The sequence below is a fragment of the Gymnodraco acuticeps genome, unplaced genomic scaffold, assembly GCF_902827175.1.
Source record: "Gymnodraco acuticeps unplaced genomic scaffold, fGymAcu1.1, whole genome shotgun sequence".
NCBI lineage: Eukaryota > Metazoa > Chordata > Actinopteri > Perciformes > Bathydraconidae > Gymnodraco > Gymnodraco acuticeps.
The window spans coordinates 2669137-2692508 of NW_022989748.1; the positions used below are offsets into that span (position 1 = coordinate 2669137).

Consider the following 23372-nt stretch of genomic DNA (forward strand, 5'->3'; position numbering starts at 1 on the left):
GTGACCCTGTTTTTCGGAGATAGGAATGTCATTACTGGTGTTTCCTTCCTACAGAGATCTCATGAAAATGGCTGTGGGCCTGCACATATGGGCTGTGTGTGATTTATCACTGTGGAATGGCTTCATGCAGATAAAATAACCAGACCATTAATGGCCCTGCTTTTACCCAAGGCTACACTAACACATGACTGCATTGATATGGAATTCTAAGAGCATGTTCCCCCCTGTCCTACTCTCTATGGTTGAAAAGACCTGAACTATACAAGGGTATGAGATGATATCGGCCACATTTAGCTTTGCTGTATCATTTCAGAAAAAAAGATTTAGGTTGAAATATGCTCCCAATCATCGTTTTGCAAATGTAGTTAATCACCGATTCATTTTCTTCTTTACATAACATCCTGTTTTTCGGGACCAAACTCTTTTTATATGGTGGTCTTCATTTCATTTCATTTGAATGACTCCTGTTTAATAATCCATCCATCTGCATAGCTTGTTTATATATTTGCTGCAGACAATCCCCCACTGAATCCAATGTTTCTAGAGCTCAGACAGACTAGATGAACTGTGTGTTCGTGTCAGGAAACAACCCTGCTTTGATCCCTCTCCCCTCAGTAAGCCCTTCAGGCACCTATGTGTGTTCTTTCTGTGAATGACCAGTGGATTTGGTTGTAAACTCGGCCGTTGCATCATTCCACAGACAAGTTTACCTCCAAAGAGCAGCTTCCTTTGTGTCAGAGACCCCGCCCTCAGCCAATGAGGCGAGATCACGTGATGGCTGTCCGGCTTTTGTCATTGTAATGAAGCCAAGCCGAGGCCAGAGGTGCCGGCAGTACGAATCCCAAACACACTGAATCCAGAAGCTTCTCCCTCCCTCCTCTCCATCTTGCCTCCCACCCCTTCTTCCTCCAGCTTTCCCCCCCCTTCTTATTCCACAAAGAAACTCTCCCTCATTTGGCCCTCCTGTATGCAGCCGGCTTTGAGTCCAGAGAGGGGAGAGAATTGATTTTGCCTCTCCGGCACTCTGCGTGAAATTGCAAAGTAACTGTGGAGACCGCTGTGTTTTGTCGGGGGCCAAAAGGTGCCCCTGCTTGGAAATAAGCCACACAGAATCCCCATTATTACTCTGCTCATAGAAATAGCAGCCAGGCTAGGCGACCGTCACATGCTAATTCCCCTCTAAATCCGCTGCTGTGGAGGAATGCTCATTGTGGAAAAGCGAGCAGGAGAACGGCTCCAGTGTGCCCTGTTTCCTGAAGAGTTGTTTATTCATGACTTGTGGAAGGAAGTATGGTAGCAAGTTGCGCATAAATATAAAGATAGTTTGAAATGGATACTGCAATTCTGCTTTTAGTTAGTTCACATCTGTAGGGAGGACGCTGTTAACAACGCTTGATTTGTTCAATCAGTGTTAATAAAGCAAGACTGTGTTTAAAATGCAATATTATTTAAACAAAATGACAATTGAAGTCATATGTAATACAGTTTTAAAGAATAGGAACCAGGTTAAAAGTCATTATGTAATCAATCTTTGGGTGATGGGAGAACTGTTGTGTTGTTTTAAAGCTGTTAACATTTGTATATATGTAAAGGCATGAAAGTAAATATTTCGATTTTTGACATGTTGTTAATCAAATAACGCCCATTTGGAAATGTGCTTTGATTTTGTGGTGAGTTGGTACAGTATTTATATATATATATAATTGTTAACCTATAACCATCTGCCACTTTTTGCAACTGGAAACCTCCATAGGTTCTTCCTCCACCAGAAATGATGCCAAAACAAACATAATGCCCACTCATCTTCACTCTGTCACATGTGTTTTAGTTTTATCCTGAAAAGCTCCTTTGAAAGATTGCTCGTGTGCCCGTAGAAATGTGAGCAGCTGTGAAACCACCCTTTGGTTGAGGAACATTTCTGAAACATTCTGCCAGCTATTTCACTTTGAGCCCGCTGATAAAACCTGGCTGCATGTTTCCCCGGCCGTAGATTTCAAAAGGTGCCAGGTCATGTGGTCAGCGCTCTCTGTCTGGCTGGTTTGCTCGAACTCCACATATTTCATCCACAAGTGTTCCAATATCAGAGCTGCAGTGTGTGTGGCTAGTTTCACTGTGTATCTCTGTGTTTTATTTGAAGTACAGGCAACAGATACATATTAAGTACACAGTAGTATCATGAGATGACAATACCGGCCCATACAAAAAATGAAATAATTATAATTTGAATTACATAAAGAAAGACAAAACAGATAGGATGCCTTCAACATTTCGTATAAAACACACAAGATATGCAGATATTTCTTCTTTAGATCTAACTTTGGTCCCATTTCTTGTGGCAATATTTTTTCAAAAATAAATTGGCTTTCGCAATACATTTTTTAGAAAGCTTATATTAAGATATCTTTTGATTTAGCTTTAAAAATAAGCATTTTACCAAACAGAAAAAGTATATTTATAAACTGTGACGTATTCACATGTCCTTCTTGTTAATGGAACCTTTTAACAACACAACTTTATTTGCTTTTATTTCCCTTTAGCTTTATCTGTTTGTCATCTTGCAATTTACTTATTTATCTAAATAGTTATCACCGGAATAAGCCGTATTTCATTTCATCTTAATGTACAATATGTAATTATTAGTGCTGGGGGGAAACGATTATTTTGAAAACGATTAATCGGGCGATTATTTGATCGATTAGTCGACTAATCTAACGATTATTTTTCTGTTGTTCAATTCATAAAAAACGTAATGTAAAAAAAACGTAATGTAAAAACATTTTTTTTCACGATACTGTGTCTCAGGTAGGGCTGTGCGATTATGGCAAAAATCATAATCACGATTATTTGGTCAATAATTGATATCACGATTATTTTGACGATTATTCATTGACCATTTATTGAACTTTAAAACAAATAATATTTTACCAATAAACAAGATCAATAAATGTGTTGGAGCGCACTTCCAAAACCATACTAAACATATATTAATATGATAAATAAAAATAAATTAGACCAAAATAAATGAAATCAAATATGTTGCAGTGCACTGTCACAACCTACTGAAAACTCCTTAACATATAGCCAACATTTTGGTAAAACATATTCAACATATTCCACTCAGTTAAACATTGAAGGCTGGCCAACCGTCATGGTCCAGAAGTAACAGGAAATAAATGTTGAACTACAATTTAAGACCAAATAAAAATGTTTAGGCCACCATGGCAAATGCTGGTAGGGCTCCTCATGTCATCTCTTAAAGATTTTTTTGCAAGACATACCAGCCTGTTTACATGGTCTGGTTTCAGAGATGAGCGCAGGCAGGTGACAATATTGCCACCTGTACTGAAGACCCTCTCTGAAGAGGAACTTGTGGCAGTGCTGCCACATATGACACAGGAAAAAAAGAAAAGACTCTGAAGAACCCTTTCTTTGCCATTATATAAAAATAGTGTTGCTACAAAAGTATAAATTAGGCTTACTAATAAGACAACTCAGATCTGAAGCTACACAGTCATCTGCTGCAGCAACAGTGCAATAAAAAAGACAACATTAATAGAATCAAACCCATTTTTTGTTGCATTTTATTAGAGTATAAAAATAAATGCCTTTTAAAATAGGATGCAAGCAACACTAGTTTCTGAACTGATAGACTATAATCAATTTAAACAGAACAGATCTTAATGTTTGCATTCTTATACCATTTTGTACAATAATTATCATGAATAAATTCAAACAAACTAAAACTTACAGCTGATTAATAACGGTATCTAAATTGAGTTTTTATTATATCAAAAACCTGTTGAAATGCTGCTGTTATTTTTACTGTCCCACAAAAGCGCGTCGCAGCCTCCAGGAAAGCTTCTTTCACAACTTCGCCGTCTTCGAAAGACTTCATGTGTTTCGCAAGAACGTGACTGACACGATAAGATGCTCTGGTAGCAGCCTTGCTCTTGTCGTTGGGCCTGGTGAAAATGGACTGCTGTGCATTTAGCTGTGCTCTCAGGCCCCTCCCCTTTTGGAGCGTAGGGCAGAATCAGGAGGGAATTCCGTCTCGTAGCGTTTGTGCACTGTTTTGAAATGCCGCTCCTAAATTACCCTTATTCGATAAAGCCACGCTCGCATTGCAGATGAGAGAGATGGACTTTGAATTGGAATAGATACAAAAATAATGATCCTCCCACTTGGAGTGAAAATTATATATTTTGGGCTTTTTTGCTTCTGCCATAATTGCGGTCTTGTGTGTGTGCGGACTGTCACTCCTGTTGACCATCCATGCTGTTGACACAGACAACGTCAGCGAACTAGTGCACTGCTCACCAGCCACGCCCGGACACATGGGGTGAGGCCGGCCAATCACAAAGCTTTGATGCGTTCAAGTGCATTATTCTGGCACGGGAACATTATGTTACAGGACATTAACGATAAAACAGAATATTGTTGTTCTATTTTTAGACACATCTCGCGATCGACTGGGAATCTCCCCGCGACCCTTCTTTTTAACTAGTTGCTGCTCTTGTTCTGACATCTTCGCTTGCGCTGAACACTCACAACACATGTCACTCCCACGTGGCCGAGTGGGCTTTTAGGGAGAGGCGAAAGCGCACCCAGCAAAATAATCGTATTTTGTCAATTATGCTGTTTTCCTAATCGTTGCAAGCCATAATCGTAATCGCGATTAAAATACGATTAATTGCACAGCCCTAGTCTCAGGGGATCTTAATATTTAAGAACCTATTAATGTGTTATACCAGATTAACGGAAATAATCTCAGCTAACTGACGATACAAACCATGTTTACCAAAACAAAACACAAGTCTCATAAGAAGCAAACTAAAATGCTATCTAAATTACCCCTGAGCGAAAAATGCTAACGGACATTGGCACAGAACTCAAGATAAAAGTACCCTTATTACTTATCGTAGCTGCACATACAAGATATCCGATTAAAGCTGAGACTCCACAGATTATGTAGGTATATAGTATCATCACTGAGTGATCCGGACTCGCGACAGGGGAAGCAAATACAGTCATCACAACACGTACCTTCACAGAGCTTCTAGGGAGATCGTCTCACCGCCGTAGCTGTCAATCTGATCAAAATACGTGTTCAATGGCATTAAAATGAGAAAAAACGCGGCTGAATCGGTTAATCCATAGGTTTTTAACGTCTATGTATAAAAAAAGTATTGAATTGATAATCCATAATTCCATTTTTATGTAAAAATCGGAGAGCAAATGCTAGCTCCTAATGGTTGCCACCACAGCTAGCTGCTGCTTCCGGTCAAGCAGCTATCTCAGTGAGATATACATATATAAATATCTTTGCGTTTTGGACTAACTTTAAAATATTCCCATGCTTTTGAAGACCTAGGGCGAGATGTTTTCGTTTGGGGGCTTCGTGCGCAATCCTGTGAGGAGGAGGTGGTAGCCGTTTCAGTCTCCATTGTGTTAGAAGTGCGATTGCGAACTGCTTGTTGCTTTGGGTGACCCACGTGTGTGTGGCGACCATATATACAGTCTATGGTGGCGACGCGTCGACGCGGAAATATGTCGTCGACGATATTTTGAAGTCGTCGACGCGTCGCTACAGCACTAGTAATTATACATTATTTTCTTGTATACATCATATTCTGTGTTCGTGTAGACTTCTTGCACTATTTTTTATTTGTGTTTTATATATGTTGCATCGTTGGAGGAGCTCGGGTCTTAAGATTTCTACAATTACATTAAAACCTTTGAATCTTGAATTGAATTAAAATGATCGAGATCAGGACCATTATTTTATGCCAGTTACTTTCTGGAAATCAGAGCTCATGCTGTTTGTGTGTTGCTTTCCTTTGATTCTTAACAACTTGAACTCCAAGCAAACGTGTACATGAGAGTCAATGAACTTTAAATAATTGCACTGAACACGGCGGTCTCTCCTTCGCTCTGAAGGTCATGAAAGGATGTTTTTGATATCCCCGTCCTGCCTTCTCATTATTCCTTCTCAACACCCCCTGCTCACATCAAAAGCTTTATCAAGCAGCGTGCTTTTTGTACGGGACTTATCTATGGCCACCTCCCCACCTTCAGATGACAGCTCCACCACATCAAACGGGCAGAGTTACCCAGAGGCCTTTGTGCTGCTTCAGGTGGCGAGTGTAATGAGTGACTGTGCAGGTGAGGCTGCAGGAATGTGTGACCGCGAGCCTTTGAACCTCAGAGCTGAGCGCCTTCAGTGATGCAGTGGGGAGGCAGTGGGTGAGGGTGATTGTGTAAATAGTTGATATTCTCCACTGTAAACATATTATTTTGAGGTGTCGTGTTATAATTACTGGGATTGCCAAGAGTTGGTGTAAAGATAGTAATCCAAGTCTTTCCTTCGCACTTTCACTTGTTGCCATGTTGATGCTTGCATGAAATGTCAGTCTCTGGTTTTTACGTCATTTAGAATATTTAAGTATCAGACTGCAGAATACTGAACCGCTGTCTGCTCATATTTCCTTGTCTTAAGCATCCTATAACCTGACATGTTTGCAGGGTTGCAAATAATGATTGTTTTACACCAATCATTTCCCTCTAATAATCGTTTATGGTACAAATGTCCGTAAATTGTCTAAAGAAATGCTCCTCACAAGTTCCCAACGCCAATTTCCAGATCTCTGAATATGAACTTTTGTTCAGCAGATACAGTTTGATTTACTCGTGAAATGTTCTCTCTTTTCCCCACAGGGACCTGCGGAGTAACATGATCAGTCGCATTGAGCCTGGAGCTTTCCTCGGACTGCCGGCACTCAAAAGGCTGTGAGTAGTGGTGGAGCTGTGTCTTTAATGTGGTTTCTGCAAGTGTTTCTGTGCTCTACATTCACACATGTAGCCTCTGGGATGTCACTGACGTGTTCTTTTAATATTGCAACCAAATGAGCTGTAAATCAAGGTTTTCAAAGTGAGTGCTTGCTTTCATTATTTGCCATGTAAGAACAGAGGCTTATGAATAGTGTGAGTGAAGATTATATTATTTACATTCTGTGCCGTTTTCTTCCGATTCAGTCACACTTTACATCACATAATGAAACGTTGAATTAAGTGTGTGGCTGTATTTGTTATTATCACATGTATTCTGGCGTCTCTCAGCGTTCACACAATCCTATATTGTGTTTAAAGCAGCTGTTGCTTTGTGTCCATCAATGCAAAGAGCTGTGTGTCTTCTAACTGGAGTGTATCCAGTGTCCATAAGGGAGCAGGGTCCAGCGGCGGTTTCTATTTGCTCCTGCTTGTTGCCTCTGGGCCGCTGCCAGGGACCACTGCACGAGGCCCTCCATACTTTCACACACCACAGGAGGAGAAGCAGGCGGACATATAAAGCTGTGTGTCTATGAATGTCATGTGACGGTGATTCTGACATGCCCTGTCCTTCTGGGACGTGGTGTGCAAGAGTGGCAGGTCAGAGTGTTTCAGTTGTGTGTTTTTCTTTCTGTTTGTGTGCATGAGAGAGAGTGAGAGCGCAGCATGAATTGGAATCACCCGACAGCTCCCGGCGGCTGCCAACACAAACTGAGCCTGGCTGCTGCTGTGGAGCAACGAGAGCTAGACAAGAAGGCGGTCAGCCCCCCCCACCCCCATCCTCCTCACTGCATGCTCAGGCCTGCCTATATGTCTTCTGCATATTAAGCTTTCCATAAAGACTTTCCTCCTCACCACAGACTGATCTTTAGCCTCACATGGACGATGTTTGTTCCAGTTTGGTTTCGCCTCAGGGTAACAAAGTTGAATTGGCCCCTCCGCCCGCCTCGGTTCATTTCAAAGGGTGGTTGTCACTCACCGGAGTGAAAAGGAGGGAGAAAAGAGGAGACGAGTGAAGGATGAGGTAGTGCTGCTGGACCATGGGAATGTCAACACTGGAGCCAGACATCAAAGCTTGGCATCCGCCGTTACACATCGCACCAACGCTCGCCAGATTTGGAAACCGGGAGTTGAGCTAATTATCAGAAAGGAGGTTTTTGTTGTTACATTTACTAAGGTTGGGATTCTCCAGAGGTTCCATGATACGATATAATTACTGTACGATGTTTGCATTTAAACATTCTGAGAGTATTGGGATATCATATATTTATAAATGTTGCAATATATTACCTTTTCTTTAAACAGCTAATGATGCCAATAGACTCCCAATTAGCTGCCAATTGCGTAAACAAAAGCTAAACTTAGCACCATCTAGTGGACTAAAAAAGCCCTTTCTTACTAAAAAGTTGGATTTTTTGATTTCTAATTAGTAGTTTATATAATACAAAATGGATACATGGCATTGCTAGAATATCAAAAACATCGTGATAATATGCTGTATTTTCCCCCAGCACCTAACATTAACTTTACTTTAAGCACACTCTTCCCTACGTTTCTTTTTGTCCCTATCTTTCTATCTTTGACTCTAGCCGGTGTTTGATTTCCCTGCCCCCCCCCCCCACCCCCCCTCAGTGTGGCCTAATTCGATTTCTTCTCAATTCAAGACGTGCCATTTGGAGCGGCTTTTCCTCTCATGTGTTCAAAGGGCAGTGCTATTTAAAGAGAAGGCGGCAGAAGTAGAAGAAAGAGATAATAAGTTCAACACATCAAAAACATTTCAGACCAAACACTCAGATATTAACTTTTGCACAATGTTGCGTTTTAATTGAAATGTTTAAATCTTTTATTTGAGTGAAAATAACTCACTAAAAGAGAGTAATAACAGTAGTCTCCCCCTTGTCTTCAGTCCCTTGTTGTAACTCTAGAAGTTGAGTCCAGGTGATAAAGAGAGATGAAAGTCTGCCTTCAGCCCCCCCCCTCCACCCTGATTTATCCTTCCCCTGACACACAATGCTTGCACAAATTGGCAAGCCTGTAAAAGAAGCCTTTTTCTCTTTCCTTCCAAGTGGAACTAATAACCTCACACAGTAAAATCCCCAGCTGGTACCTGAAGCACCAACACCAACAATTACAGAAACGCTCAGATGTTAGCGTATGCCTGACAGACATTTTCCAGGTTTGTGTGGGGATCACATTCCTCCAGCACCCCCAGGACACTGTTCAGCTTGTGCGCTGAGCTAATGTCTTCTCCCAGGCTCTTCACAATGATTGGATCACTCACAGGAGAATATGTGAAGCTGCGCTGACTTTGAACCTTTGAGTTGCTGTGACTGGTTTCTTTAGATGTTATCTCTCTGGGAAGACAAAGAGCCCCTTTCCTTCTTGTTCTGTATACGCCAGGGGTGTCCACACTGTTTTCACTGAGGGCCACATACAGAAAAACATACAAAGGGCTGGGCCCCTCACTAGAGGTGAGGTATACTGCCTCATAGGTTAAATTATAATTCAGCAAAATCAATCAAATGTAGGTAAATGATGCTTTTCTACTTGAATATGATTCAAGAAACATCACAGCTCTCCATAGGGTTTCAGTTGCAGCTCATCCCTTAATACCTCAGCCTCAGATAGCTATAATAAGGGGAAATATGAAGGGTCTATTTAAAGCTTGTTATGGAAATAAATGTGTTGGAACATGTTCTCAGCTCTAATTGACTGAATGTCTTTGAATAGTGGGCTTATTAACATATGAAAACAACTGTGTAATATAGGCTCACATACATGTTTAAGAAGTACAATATAAGACAAACACGAGTTTTCAGGTGAGGGGCCATACCGTTATACTTTAAGAATTTGCTGAGGGCCAATTAGAAATGGACAACGGGCAGCATTTGGCCCCCGGGCCGTAGTTTGGACACCCCTGGTCTAAGCATTGTCTTACAGACTTTCCCACATTTTGAGGTATATGTGCTTCAGGGAGCGGTGTGCTAACGTTTCCAGGAGCCTGCAGTGAATATTTCCCCTCGGCAGATCCTTCACATTGAGTGTAATTCACAGCGGCAGGATCAGTACTTTCCGTGTTCGCTCCCGGACTCGCCTTTGATTCCTCCTGAAAGGCGTCGGCATTCTCAGACACTTCCACCTGACGTTTGCCGGAGACATCGTGTCAGATCACATCCACAAGGAGAAACACACACTTTTTTTTCCTGACGCTTTTCACGTTATTCAAAGGCGATTAATCCTCTGCCTCAGATGTGTAGGTTTCCCCCGGAGGCCCACACAGACACGTTATCTGAAATCACCTTGAACGTTGTTAACCTGTCAGCTGAATATTTGGGCTGTTTGCCTCAACCTGTCCCCGTTTCACTTTTTTTTCTCCCCTCAAAAACCCTGCTACGCTTTAACTCGGCAACGTCATTATTTCTCTGTTTATCCATTCTTCTCATATGGCTTATCTTGTTGGTAAACATTCCCAGCCTTTTACTCATAGATGGTGTTTCAAACAAGTGTAGCTGTCATCTTGTGTTTATGCTGAAAAGTGGAACTTTGTTTGCTGTGTACTACAGGGACTTGTCTAACAACAGCATCGGCTGTCTCAACGTGGACATCTTCAAGGGCCTCACCAATCTGATCAGACTGTAAGTCCACAGTATTGTTATGAATATATTAGTGTGTGCTAAAACATGCATTTATATAACCATGTCTTTGTCATCAACCTGGATAAATAATCTCTATTTTCTTGCAGAAACCTTTCAGGGAACATCTTTTCCTCCTTGGCTCAGGGGACCTTTGACAGCTTGGCGTCTCTGAAGTCACTGTAAGTATAAAATGAGTGAAGATGCATTAATAAACCATGGATTGAAACTGTCTGGATGTCAGCTGATCATATTTCCATTTGAATACCAGTCAAATTAACACACAGGCTGTGTTCCCAATAGAAATGTTGCACCCGTTTCCTTCTGGCAACGTAAAACATGTCGATTGGATTCGTTTATTTCCAGTAACGGTGGACTTTTTTTAATTTTGAGATTTGTTTGAGTGATAGAAAGTATATTTTCTTGGAGCAGTTTTAGAGAAAATGCAAGCTTTTAAATAGTCAATGATTTGTTTGGAACACATTTCTTTTTTTCCCATTCAATAAAAGTTAGAATTAGTTTTGGGTATGCTGTAAACCATTGTTCTCATCATTGTTCTAAATCATTATAAACAGGTCAGACTTAATAGAAAAAAAAGTTTACATGCAAAACATCAATAACAGATGCAAAATGATCAAATCAATTCTTAAATAATAAGTATTAAAGGCATTAAATATGGCAGCAAGGTGGAGGTTTTCCATCAGGCAGAACGCGGTTGGTCTTTTAACTTGATATTTGTTGGTTCCCCAACACTTAACATGTCGTGTGTGTGTGTGTGCACAGGGAGTTCCAGACGCCGTTCCTGCTGTGTGACTGCAACCTGACGTGGCTGCTGCGCTGGATCAGAGACAGGAACATGGTGGTGAAGAACACAAAGTGCTCCTTCCCTCAGTCTCTGCAGGGCCAGCTCATCACCTCCATCAAGCCCGAGCTGCTCACCTGTGGTAGGGACACACACACACACACACACAGATTTGACCCAGCTGAAAGATGTCATCCTAAAATAGCAGCAGGTTTAACACTCTGATACTGAGCCATTAGTCATTCCAGGGACACTCTCTGATGTGTCTTTTGTCCCGTCTCAGACGTTTTGAAATGTTGAAATAAGTCATGTTGAGTTGTGACACAGATTGTGGTGTCAAACGGTGGCCTGCCTCTTTAATTTCTCTATTTTGGTATCAGAGAGGCTGCTGGTGTTGGGGGAGCGGGGGCTTGTGCAGTGACAGGAGATAGGAGAAGGGCCGGGCCAGTGTTTGTACTTGCTCATATCTTATCTGTGAGGCCGTCATCACGGTGAGGGATTATGGAATACAGGGAACAGGTTTAGCAGGAGCCGTGGCCTCACATAAATGAAAGATTACCCCGAATTCAAGGCACTGTTTTGTTTTTGAGACTAAAAGGAGAGTATGTGCAGAGCAGGGTTATTATGGTAATCTAAAACTAAAACTGGGCTTGTGTAAGCATGAAAGAAGACACAAGTTGACTACCATACGTTTTAAACTTTATGGCCATTCAAAATTCAGAGATATAAAACCTGGCCCTAACACAAATCTAACTAGCACTAAATATATATGGAACTAAAACTTAATGATAACATTAAACTAATGTAAAACAAGCAAACACATTGGAAATATTCTTTGGAGCATTGAATGAAAAAACAAGGAAGCTGGACACCAATCTGGGTCTGCATGGTAAACTGATACTTGTGCCGGCTACAAACATGGCCACAGTAAAAACAGGCACCACTGAGATTAGGAAAGATGTCACAGCTGTTACTATCCGCCTGGCGTGTCCTAAAAACACACCTGCCTAATATGAGATTCTTATATCAACATATGTACAAAGTCTACTGTTTGAATATGTATGTATATATTAATCGAGAGGAACTGGATCAAATGTTACAAATCAAATCAAATCTAATTGAACCTGAAGGGGAATGGAATAAAAAATACTTTGAGCCAACTAACTTAGCTTTTGATGAATGAAGCCCTGAATCTTTTTCTAACTTGACTCTTATTCTCTCCTGGTTTCCCCAGACGCCCCCCTGGAGCTGCCCTCCTTCCAGCTGACCCCCTCCCAGCGCCAGGTGGTGTTTCAGGGGGACAGCCTCCCCTTCCAGTGCCAGGCGTCCTTCGTGGCCGAGGACATGCAGGTGCTGTGGTACCAGAACGGCCGCATGGTCAAACAAGACGCCGCGCAGGGCATCTTCATCGAGAAGCACATGGTGCAGAACTGCTCTCTCATCGCCAGGTACGGCAGTGTCTGTAGTCTCAGGCATTTTGCGAGGAAATGGGACAAAATGGTTATCTCAAATGTTTCTAATTTCTTGTTTCCCCTCAGTGCGTTGACCATCTCCAACATCCAGCCGGGGTTCACTGGGAACTGGGAGTGCCGGGTCAGGACGAGCAGAGGCAACACCACCAGGACGGTCCACATCGTGGTGCTGGAGAGTTCTGCAGAGTACTGCGCTCCTGAACGCATCTCCAACAACAAGGGAGAGTTCAAGTGAGTTTCCCCCGACATGGAGTATACAACAAGCAGAACAGAGCTACTGACTTATACTTAAGTGTGTTGGATACATTCAAATCTGAGGATATTTTTTCTAAATGAGACGATTAAAAGAGGCATTGTTACTGAGTTTAAGCTGGTCAAGTAATTAGAAAGTTTTTATTGTGAACATAGAATTTAATTAGAATTTTCTTTCAAAAAAAGGAACACAATGTTTTTGAGTATGCTTAGAAAAGGTCAGCCGTTTAAAAAGGGTTAGAGTGCATCTGCAATAAGAAATATGTTGCTTTTAACACGCAGGCATCAATGTGTGTTTGTCAGTTAATCTAAAATGCAATCTAAACTGGTAAATATGCAGTATAACTTTTTTAGATAGCTCTGTGGCGCCCCCCTGTGGTAAAACATAGACTTTACTTCAGGGCTTGAGCCATAATGAGCACATGACTGTTGATGTTATTACACAAAGTCAGTAAAACATAGGGACGCTTCATATACAGGTTGATGGAACATATTTTGCTCTGCTCCCTGCAGGTGGCCTCGCACTCTGGCGGGGATCAGAGCGTACCTGCCCTGCAACAGACTGCCGTCGAGCGCCGGAACGTACTCGGGCAGCTCGGGTGAGGAGCAGAAAGCGTGGAGATACTGCGACCACAAAGGGCTGTGGACGGAGGAGGACTACTCCCGCTGCCAGTTCCAGAAGGACGTCACCAGATTTCTGTTCGTCATCAACCAGGTCTGTGTCTGAGAAACTTATGTTCTGCTCTGTAACCTCATTCACTGTTTCCTCTTTCCCCAATTACAACAGTTTTGATCAGAATGAATTCACTAGATTCAACAGTTCAAATAATCTACAAAGCATAACATTCAGAATCTGGTTTACATGCTTTTTTTTAACTTTAAAATATAATCAAATCTTTAAAGAAACTTGCTGTAATCCATCCTGATAGGGTTCATTTTTACTAACAAACTATCTCCCTCTGCCTTCCTGCAAGAAGGCTCCAAAACAGTAGAACTGCAAACAAATCTATTATTCAGAATCCACTAGGGGTGTAACGGTTCACAAACATTTCGGTTCGGTACGTACCTCGGTTTTTTGGTCACGGTTCGGTTCGGTACGTTTTCGGTACAGCAGCATTTTTTTTCACAAAACAAAACATATATATATATTTTTTTATTATTATTAAACTGTGAATAATGTATTCACTCAAATAAATACAAAATATAATAAAATAAACATTAAGGTGCAGCATTTCGATGAACTGAAATAATCTGTATTTTAACTTTACTGTACTAGTACTCACAAAACATAAACTATTAGTTTTGGGTTTTTAATTATTATTAAACTGTGAATATTCACTCAAATAAATACAAAATATAATAAAATGAACATTAAGGTGCAGCATTTCGATGAACTGAAATAATCTGTATTTGAACTGTAGCCTACTGTACTAGCACCTAAGCAGCCAGTTTGACATTATGACTTGCTTGTAATTGTATTTTCATGTTATTTTAAAGAAAAATGAACTTGTCCACATTGCTTGCTGAAAGGGCAGATCTGCTGGCACTAACAATGTCTCTGTGGAGAACACCCTCTCTAGGGACAGAGGTAGCAGATACAGCCAGGTAGCGCTTTGCTAACATGGCAACATAAGGATAGTTGGCGTTTGTAATAGCTTTGGCTCGGTCTGAACTCTCTGCGAGTGGTGGAGGCTCAAATGCTAGCGGGAGTTGGGTTTGCACTTCAGTCTTTTTTCTTTTGGTACCGGTGATATTCACGTTCGGGTGATGCCTTTTCAAGAGTGTGCAAGTTTGATGTATTGCCAGCCGCGTAACCAATTTTACTTGAACAATGCCGACAAACAGCTTTGGTTCGGTCCACCTGTCTTTGTCCGTCATCCTTGTACGTAACTGCGAAACCAAAATGTTCCCAAACCGGAGACTTCAATGATGCTGGAAGATTTTCGAGCTCAACTTTATCTGCGTTCGCCATTAATTTTTGACAGTTCCTCAAATTACTGACTACATTTGAACGCATCCCTGTGACCAGCTCTCATAGTATGCCTCTCATCCAATGAAATGACTTGCTCGCTCTATGACGCGTTGAACCCAATGTGAGCAAATTACTCTGAATGCTGCGACGCAGCACCTGAGATTACTTCCAAAAAGTTATTCACGTTCTCAATTTTTTACGTTTAACGTTATATTCGTTCGGTACACTTCGGTACACACCTGTACCGAACCGAAGGGCCCGTACCGAATAATTTCGGTACGGTTACGTGTACCGTTACACCCCTAGAATCCAGTAAATTGGCATTTATCTTTATGTTGTTGTTTTCTATTTCTTAACTATACATCTTTAAAACATATTTAAATAATTATATTAAAATAACATATCTTCCTTCCACAAACCAAAGTTTTTGAAAAGGAATATCTTAAGAATCAAGAATAGGGCAAACTAATCTATTCTCTATCTATCCAGTCCATTTGTTTGTTTTTATTTAAAAAAGTTTTGATTAGTTATTTGATAGTGAACTCTCCCTCTCTGTGTCTTGTTTCCAGATGCCTCTGAATGAGAGCAACGTGGTTGCCCGGGCTCGCCGCCTGCTCGTCTACACCGTCGAGGCCGCCAACTTCTCCGACAAGATGGACATCATCTTCGTGGCGGACATGATCGAGAAGTTTGGCAAGTTTGTCGAGAAGTTTAAAGATGTAAGTGCTGCTCTTAACTCTTTTCTTTTTTTCATGAGCTTATGTTCGCGTAAGAATGCTTGTCCTTGTTCAAACATAAATAGATGAATGCTCAGCAGCTGTTTCTTATCATGTTTAATGAGAGGTGTTGTCACGACATGGGCACAGCTGTAGGCCGGCAAAAGGAACAGTTTTCAAAGTGAAGCACTAAAAAGCAGTTTAAAAGTGTAGTTTGGCGCTTCTATGCTTAAAATGTGTTTCTAATTGTCACCTAGCGAGTCAAGTAACCCCTTAAGTCAACACAGCATGTGTTTATGGCCGTTTGATACAAACAAGATGCTGAATATGTTCGAATCTTATGTCTTTTAGAAAAGCTGCTGCTGAAGGAAACATTTAAAAACACAACCTTACAAAGCAGGTCCATGTTAAGCACAGGAGCTATTTTAAATGACGACAATACTCATTTGGACATGGTACGACTCATAAATGACATTTCACGTCAACAACCGATGTTCATTCCCTCGTGTCAAAATGCTTCCCTCTCTCAGCTGGGTGAGGTGATGATCAGCATGGCCTCCAACCTGATGCTGGCTGATGAGCGCGTGCTGTGGATGGCTCAGCGTGAAGCCTCAGCGTGTTCTCGCATCATCGCCTGCCTGCAGAAGATCGCCGTCTACCGCCTGGCCACGGCACAGGCCTTCTCCCTGGTTAGTCCTAATACCTGCCTTTAGCTTTAGATGGACACATGAGCACGACCCCTAAACTGAAAAACATGCAACACATGTCTCTGTGTCTTTGGATCAGTCTCTCTTTGTAGTTTTTTTATGTATTTTCTTTATCTTTTGTATCTCTTTCCAGTATGTCTGTGTTTCACTTTTCTTTGCTTTGTGATCGTTTGCATGTCCATATGTTTGTTTCTTTGTATCTTTGTAGTCATTATGTGTCTCATTGTAGTCAAAACTGCTGCTACAAATCCTGTTTAATGAGGAAGAAGAGAGGCTATCTGTCTTTAAATGAAATGTTATTTGGCTTCAGTATGCAGTGCAGCTGTAATCTGAAGGGAAAAGTGTATATATATCTCTGGTCGGCAGATACTCAATATTAAAGACTTTGCCTGCATTGTGCAATTTAAGTAGGACCTGTATGTCATGTTGCACTATTAAAATGTTGTTGTAAAATCCTTAGTCAAATGTTGTTGTTGTTGTTGTCCTTCCAGACCTCCCCCAACATCGCGCTGGAGGCTCACGCTGTCAGGGCGGCCGACTGGAACGGGATGACCTGCATGTTGTTCCAGAGGCCGAGCCCGGAGCGCTCGCCGGGGGGGGATCGCCAGCTCACCTTCAAATGCAACACCACCAGCTCCTTCTCCAGCATCCTGCACAAGGTCAGCTCCATACAAAATGAAACCCTCTGATGTTTAACATAACAAACGAATAAGAATCTAACCGTTTCATGTGTTTTGTCCCTGTAGAGCACCATAGTGGAGGCCTCCCTGCAGCTTCCTCAGGCCCTCTTCACCCCCGCTGCGCTCCCCGGGCACCCTGAGGACACCGTCTACAAGCTCCACCTCCTGGCCTTCCGCAACGGCAAGTTCTTCCCCTCCACCAGCAACTCCTCCCAGCTAGCTGACGGGGGGAAGAGGAGGAGTGTGGCCACCCCCGTCATCATGGCCAAGATTGGTGAGTAATCCGACAAATTGTAATTCAAATCCTTTTTCCCACAGCACACGACAACTTGACATCAGTTATCTTTGCATCAGTTCTGATTACTCTGCCTGTTTCCCATCAGACGGCATGTCCCTGCGTGTCCTGAGGTCTCCCGTGAACATCACCCTGCGGCGGTTTGCCCGCGGCTCAGACGCCGTGTCCGCATGCTGGAACTTCAGCCTGGTGGGGGGGCAAGGAGGGTGGCGGAGCGACGGCTGCCGCATCCTGGATCATCACGACAACTTCACCACCATATCCTGCAACTCACTGGGAAACTACGCCCTGCTGATGGTGGGTTGCTCCTTGTTGTATGACAATGACAGCAAGTCTGTGTATCAGCATTGGACAGTTTGTAGTTGTCTTTTAAGCATTATAATATAACCTGTAGTGACTTGGAGTGCCAATATTACCTAAACCTGAGGATGTATCCCCCCCTCTGTCATGCAGGACCTCAGCAGTGTGGAGTTTTTCTCTCCCAGCATCCGGCCCCTGCACCCTGTCATCTACGCCACAACCATCATACTCCTGATCTGCCTGCTCACCATTACCATCAGCTACATCTACCATCACAGGTGAGACCTCATCATGTGTGTCTGTCATTCATTGGTTGTCCTTTATATTGAAACCCTGCAGGATTTGGCTTTGGAGAGATTTTCTGCTACCATTTGAATCATTTACCAATGCACGAGACGAATGCATTTTAACTTCTCATTGGTTGTCATATTCAGACGATTGTAAAATATATTGTCTACATGAACATGTGTCACATCCGTAATAAAGAAATGCTAACTGTGTTTTGTTTCTCTGACCCCAGGTCTGTCCGTGTGAGCCGCAAGTTTTGGCACATGCTGGTCAACCTCTGCTTCCACATCTGCCTCACCTACGGGGTCTTTGTCGGGGGAATAAATCAGACGCGTTATGCAAGCGTGTGCCAGGCAGTGAGTATACTCCTCTAACACAAAATAGAACAAGTGCTTTTGTTGTTTTGCCTTTGGCTAAGTTCACTCTGCTCGTAAAAAAAGTTGTGGAAACTCAGTAAAAGATGCATCGAAGGGTAAAGTAGATAGTTTCCATGTCCGGGGGTGATCCCTTATGGTGCAAATACATTACTTCTTCAGTGTTCATTGCACCATGTACCTGATGAAAGATTTTTGCAGAGAACGTTTTGTTTATTTATGTAATCCCCTCTGGCATACAGATATCTCACAAATAGACTTTTCAGCTCAGGCTGGTAATGACACGCTCAATAGGAAATAGCTCAGGGATCTACGTGCCATTTAAAATACTGATGCACTGCCCATCATTCTTATTTGTATTGGGGAAATGTAACTACAGCTGCATTCGGACGATGGAGAATAATTGCATTTATCTCCATTAAATCTTATGTTTATATGTATGCCCTGTTTTCTAGGTTGGGATCTTGCTGCATTACTCCACTCTGGCCACCGCTCTGTGGGTGGGGGTGACGGCACGCAACATTTACAAACAGGTGACCCGAAAGGCCAAGCGCTACGAAGAGCTGGACGAACCTCCACCACCACCACGGCCGATGCTGAGGTACGAGACATTACAGATAGGTGGACAAAGTTAACACATAGGTTTATTTTAACTTGGATGAGATTACTCCCAATGTCAGCCTTTACTAACAATTTAAATGTATTTGGTGCTGAAAGATTTTGTAAACTGCAGACACTTTAATGCTGAACTGTAAGATATCTAGTTGTTAGTCCTAGCTTCACTCTCCACTTCTAACCTTCTGTTAGAAAAGAAGTCAACACACCAGAGATTAAAAAAACCTAAGTTGTGCCATCTGTTTCTTTTGTGATATATAAAGTGAATATATATTTAGCATAATCATATATATAATGCTGCTATGACACCTGCATTTCCCTACATTTATTAAAATGGCTTGTCTTTTTTTAGCTGATCTTAAAAGCAGACGTTTTAAACAGAATGCCTCAAAAATAATGCTTTTTATTTAACAGGGAAAATGCACTCATCAGGAGAAGCTGTGTCTTATTGTGAAATTATATTTGAGGTTTCCTTACTCAGAATCAGAATACCTTTGTTAGTCCCACAGAGGGCACATTTCCATTGTTCCAGCAGAAAAGAGCCAAAGATAGCTTAATGCTACCTAAGAAGCATGCATCAAAAAGTATTAAAGATAAGACAAATTATAATAAATATTAAAAAACAAAGTGGTCCTGTTTGTTGGTGAATCTGCCACACGGTGTCAGTGTAGAGACTACTATGTCCAGTAAAGCTGTCTTCCTCCAAACACAAAGACTAACTAACCAATCTCTCTGCTCTCTAATAGGTTCTACTTAATCGGCGGAGGGATACCCATCATTGTCTGTGGAATCACTGCAGCAGCAAACATCAAGAACTACGGCAGCCGGACCAATGCCCAATAGTAAGTAGTCCCTGTATGAAAAGCAATTAAAGATCCTTCATGTTTGTGCTCCTGCAATGTTTCAAATGAAGCCTCCAGCCCCAGGAGATGTTTTACACTCTCCTCAGGAGGATCTGGCTTTAGTTATCGACCGGCCAGGCTGCGTTGCATTGGTAAATAATGGATATTTTTATAAGGGTATGAAAAGTATATTCCCTGATGTTCTGATTATGGAGGCCTATTAATGGTAATGTGCATCCAAGCATCAACAACCGCAGCGAGTTTACAGCGCTCCTACAGAAGCAGCTGTTTACATGTTCAGTGATGGTGGATGACTAATTGAGAAATCTGCAGCCGTATCTGTCGGAAGTCTTTGGAGTTTAAGTAATTCCTTTCAATTAAGACAAATCCAGCCTGGGTTATTACATGTAATGGGACAGTGGCTGTGCAAAACACCACGCAAAAGTTTTTCAAAGAGTTTGAGAAGTAAATAAGGATGGTGGCAGATTAAGATGAGGAGATGTGGTTTACTTTTAAGAGGTAACATTTAATAACTATTAAAAAAATAGAGAACATACTTCCATAAAGGCTTGCGGTGTATTAGTTGGGATGTAATTTTTCCAACTTTGGTGTGTTCATGTGTAAACAACATGGACACAAAACACATTTGTTGGAGTGTTTTAAACGACATTTTGATATCTCAGTTTCTCTGTTCTGACTTTACGGTTTCCCAATCAGGAACTCGTTGCAGCACAAATGCCCCTATGTTTTGTTAAGAGAAGTAAAACAATTTCGCCGCCACATTATTTGAATCGGCTCCAAACATTGAATAGGTCGAGGTTCCTTGGCACATACTACAACCTTCCACCAAGTTCCACATAAAACTCTCATAGAGTATCAAACGCCACACCTATTCTCTTCCTGTAAATGAAAGGTCTGATTGTCCGTCTCCTCTCTAGTTGCTGGATGGCCTGGGAGCCCAGTATCGGGGCTTTTTACGGCCCTGTGGGATTCATCATCTTCGTGGACTGCATGTACTTCCTCAGCATCCTCCTGCAGCTGCGCCGCCACCCTGAGCGCCGCTACGAGTTCAAGGAGCTGACGGACGAGCAGCAGCACCTGGCTCTAGTCCACAGCGAGGGGGGGGCCGATGCTCCCAGCAGCCACTGCCATCCCCTCACTCTGCAGCTGCAGCCTGAGGGATCCTCCTCTGTGGGCTCCGCTCCACACTCGGTGCCGCTGTCGGCTCTGGAGAACGAGCACACCTTCGCCGCTCAGCTGATGGGGGCGGTGGGGGCGCTGGGGCTGTACGCCGCCCTCTGGGTGTTCGGGGCCATGGCCGTCTCGCAGGAGCACCCCTTCGACTTGGCCTTCACCTGCCTCTACGGGGTGGCTGCGCTGGCTCTGGGGGCCTTCATGGTGGCCCATCACTGTGTTAACAGACAGGATATGAGGCGCTACTGGTCCCAGGCCTGTTGCTCGGGGAGACGGGCCTACTCTGCCCAGGAGGACGTGCTCCTGCCTCAGCCGGGCGTAGCCATGACGTCGACAGCAGGGTCAGCGAGCAAAGCAGACGGGGAGTCGACGCGGTGCGGCCAGAGCAGCGCAGACTCTTCTTACACCAATAAAAGCGGCCCCAGCGTGCGTAACTCCGCCCACGGCAGCAAGCTGACCAATCTGCACGCAGAGGCGGCGCAGTGTAAGACCGCCTCGGCACCGGTGACCGCCAACGGTGCAGCTGTTTTAGACAACAGCCTGACGGAACATTCTATAGACAATGAAATAAAAATGCACGTGGCTCCGCTGGAGGTGCAGTTCCGCCCGATGAACAACATCAACAATCCGGCCGCGCTTCCCAACGGACACGTGGGCAGGCATCACAAAAACAGAGCGCGGGCGCACAGGGCCAGCCGGCTGACGGTGCTGCGGGAGTACGCCTACGACGTGCCCACCAGCGTGGAGGGCAGCGTGCAGAGCGCCAATCACAGGCGCCACCATCATTACGACGTAGCGGCGCGCAACAGTCGCCGTGCGGCCTACATGGCGTACAGGGAGCGCCACCAGAGCCAGCAGCAGCACGACAGCAGCGACAGCGCCAGCCTGCCGCGCCGCCCGCGCCACGCAGACAAGGGAGGGGGCGGCGCGCTGGGGAACGGGACGGTGGTGACGGTGGAGAAGGAGCAGGTCGCTGCTGATGCTGCTGCGGGGTCCGACGCCAGTAAAGACTCTGACCCTGTCCCGCAGCCCGACACTGAACTAGAGACACAGCCCAAATCTTACGGGCTGAACCTCATCACTCAGAACGGTGGAACAGTCAAAGAAAACGGACAGCTTGTGCCTTTACTAACCACAGAGAGTGCAGCCAGTATAAAGACCGGCCTGTGGAAACATGAAACTACTGTGTAGCGACAGTTTCCGTACCCAAAGACTGAATCGCCTTTAAACTGTGAAATGCTTTTGTTTTTTTCTATTGTACATTTATTTTATCAAATCATTACTGCCACTGAACTATCTCTGTAGATATGTTTTTTTTGTAAATGGTCTATTTTTATAACTTTAATCCAAACCTTGTTGTGCCATTCTAAGAGTTGTGTAATTGAAACTGCATACCCTTACTCCCGGGGATTTATTTTCCATTTAATAGTTTGCCCCAACAATAATAAAACAAAAGTGTTGTACACCTAATTGAACGTTTGTGTTCCTGTGATCTCCTCTCTCTGCAGCCGGTGCAATGGTGAGCTCTTTCCAAGAATTACTCGTGCTGACAGAATATGACAAGCTGGTAATTGGGTTTCTCGCTGACCTTCAGGTGGCCTCAGTCCCCCCCCCCCCCCACACAGCGGGCCTTCTTTAAATGCAGCTGGCTTCAGGCATAGAGGTGCATCTCCTGACTGCTGGCAGACTGGATGAGTGCAGTACGTCCTGAACTCCCGCTGACTCGATGCCCGTGGTGTGATTGACAGCTGACTCGCAAAGCAGCCGCCAGGAGAAGACAGAATAATGAGAGGAGTGCAGCTTGTTCCCTTCACCTCCCCCCCCCCCCCCCTTCCTACACAGTCCCAGGCAGAGAGCATATAACTGACACAAAGTATGGTGCATGCTGAGTATTTATATTATAGAATAACTTGAATGTATCTGACATGGTGGTTGCCTGACAGTAAATCTGTTCTCTGCTTCCAACGCTTTAAGAGGAGGCTTCAGCAAGGGGGATATGTGACGATAGGTTCCAACGCCTCTTCTATATAACAGCAAGACACAGACTTAAAGATCGTTTTTTGTCTCACTTAAGTTGCTTCTTGTCTCTTGTGGTCGTTTTGCCCCTCTCATAGTCCTTGTGAGTCTCATTTGCAGCTGTTTTGCATTTATTAGTTCTCTTTGCTAAAGCATCCATGTTGTGGTGAAAGGTGTACTCACTACAATACAAATACAACTATAAAGTTTCGTGCTTTCCAACATTAGTCGGGCCAAGGACGACGGGATAAATCTGAAGGGTCAACAGTCTTTGGGGGAGTGTACAATTATTTTCAGAAAGTCAATGTCACACTGTTTGATTGAAAACCCTTTCCAATGCTTTAATATTATTATTCAATAAGGCAATCACTTCTTATTAAAAGTGATATT

At 43.2% G+C, this 23372-nt stretch overlaps 1 protein-coding gene across 2 annotated transcripts in view; it reads left to right on the forward strand.

The window, feature by feature from the left end:
* Positions 1-22436, forward strand: part of adgra3 (adhesion G protein-coupled receptor A3) — a 34322-nt gene extending 11886 nt beyond the window's left edge. The window contains exons 3-19 of one of the 2 annotated variants that reach the window (XM_034230306.1): positions 6715-6786; positions 10389-10460; positions 10568-10639; positions 11241-11401; positions 12494-12707; positions 12798-12962; positions 13497-13698; positions 15525-15674; positions 16202-16360; positions 16870-17037; positions 17125-17332; positions 17442-17650; positions 17807-17931; positions 18174-18297; positions 18771-18916; positions 19677-19772; positions 20711-22436. In XM_034230306.1, coding sequence (XP_034086197.1) covers positions 6715-6786; positions 10389-10460; positions 10568-10639; positions 11241-11401; positions 12494-12707; positions 12798-12962; positions 13497-13698; positions 15525-15674; positions 16202-16360; positions 16870-17037; positions 17125-17332; positions 17442-17650; positions 17807-17931; positions 18174-18297; positions 18771-18916; positions 19677-19772; positions 20711-22157 — 3790 coding nt within the window. In that variant the 3' untranslated portion in view covers positions 22158-22436. The other variant, XM_034230342.1, reaches the window with a different exon arrangement.
* Positions 22437-23372: the final 936 nt, after the last annotated feature.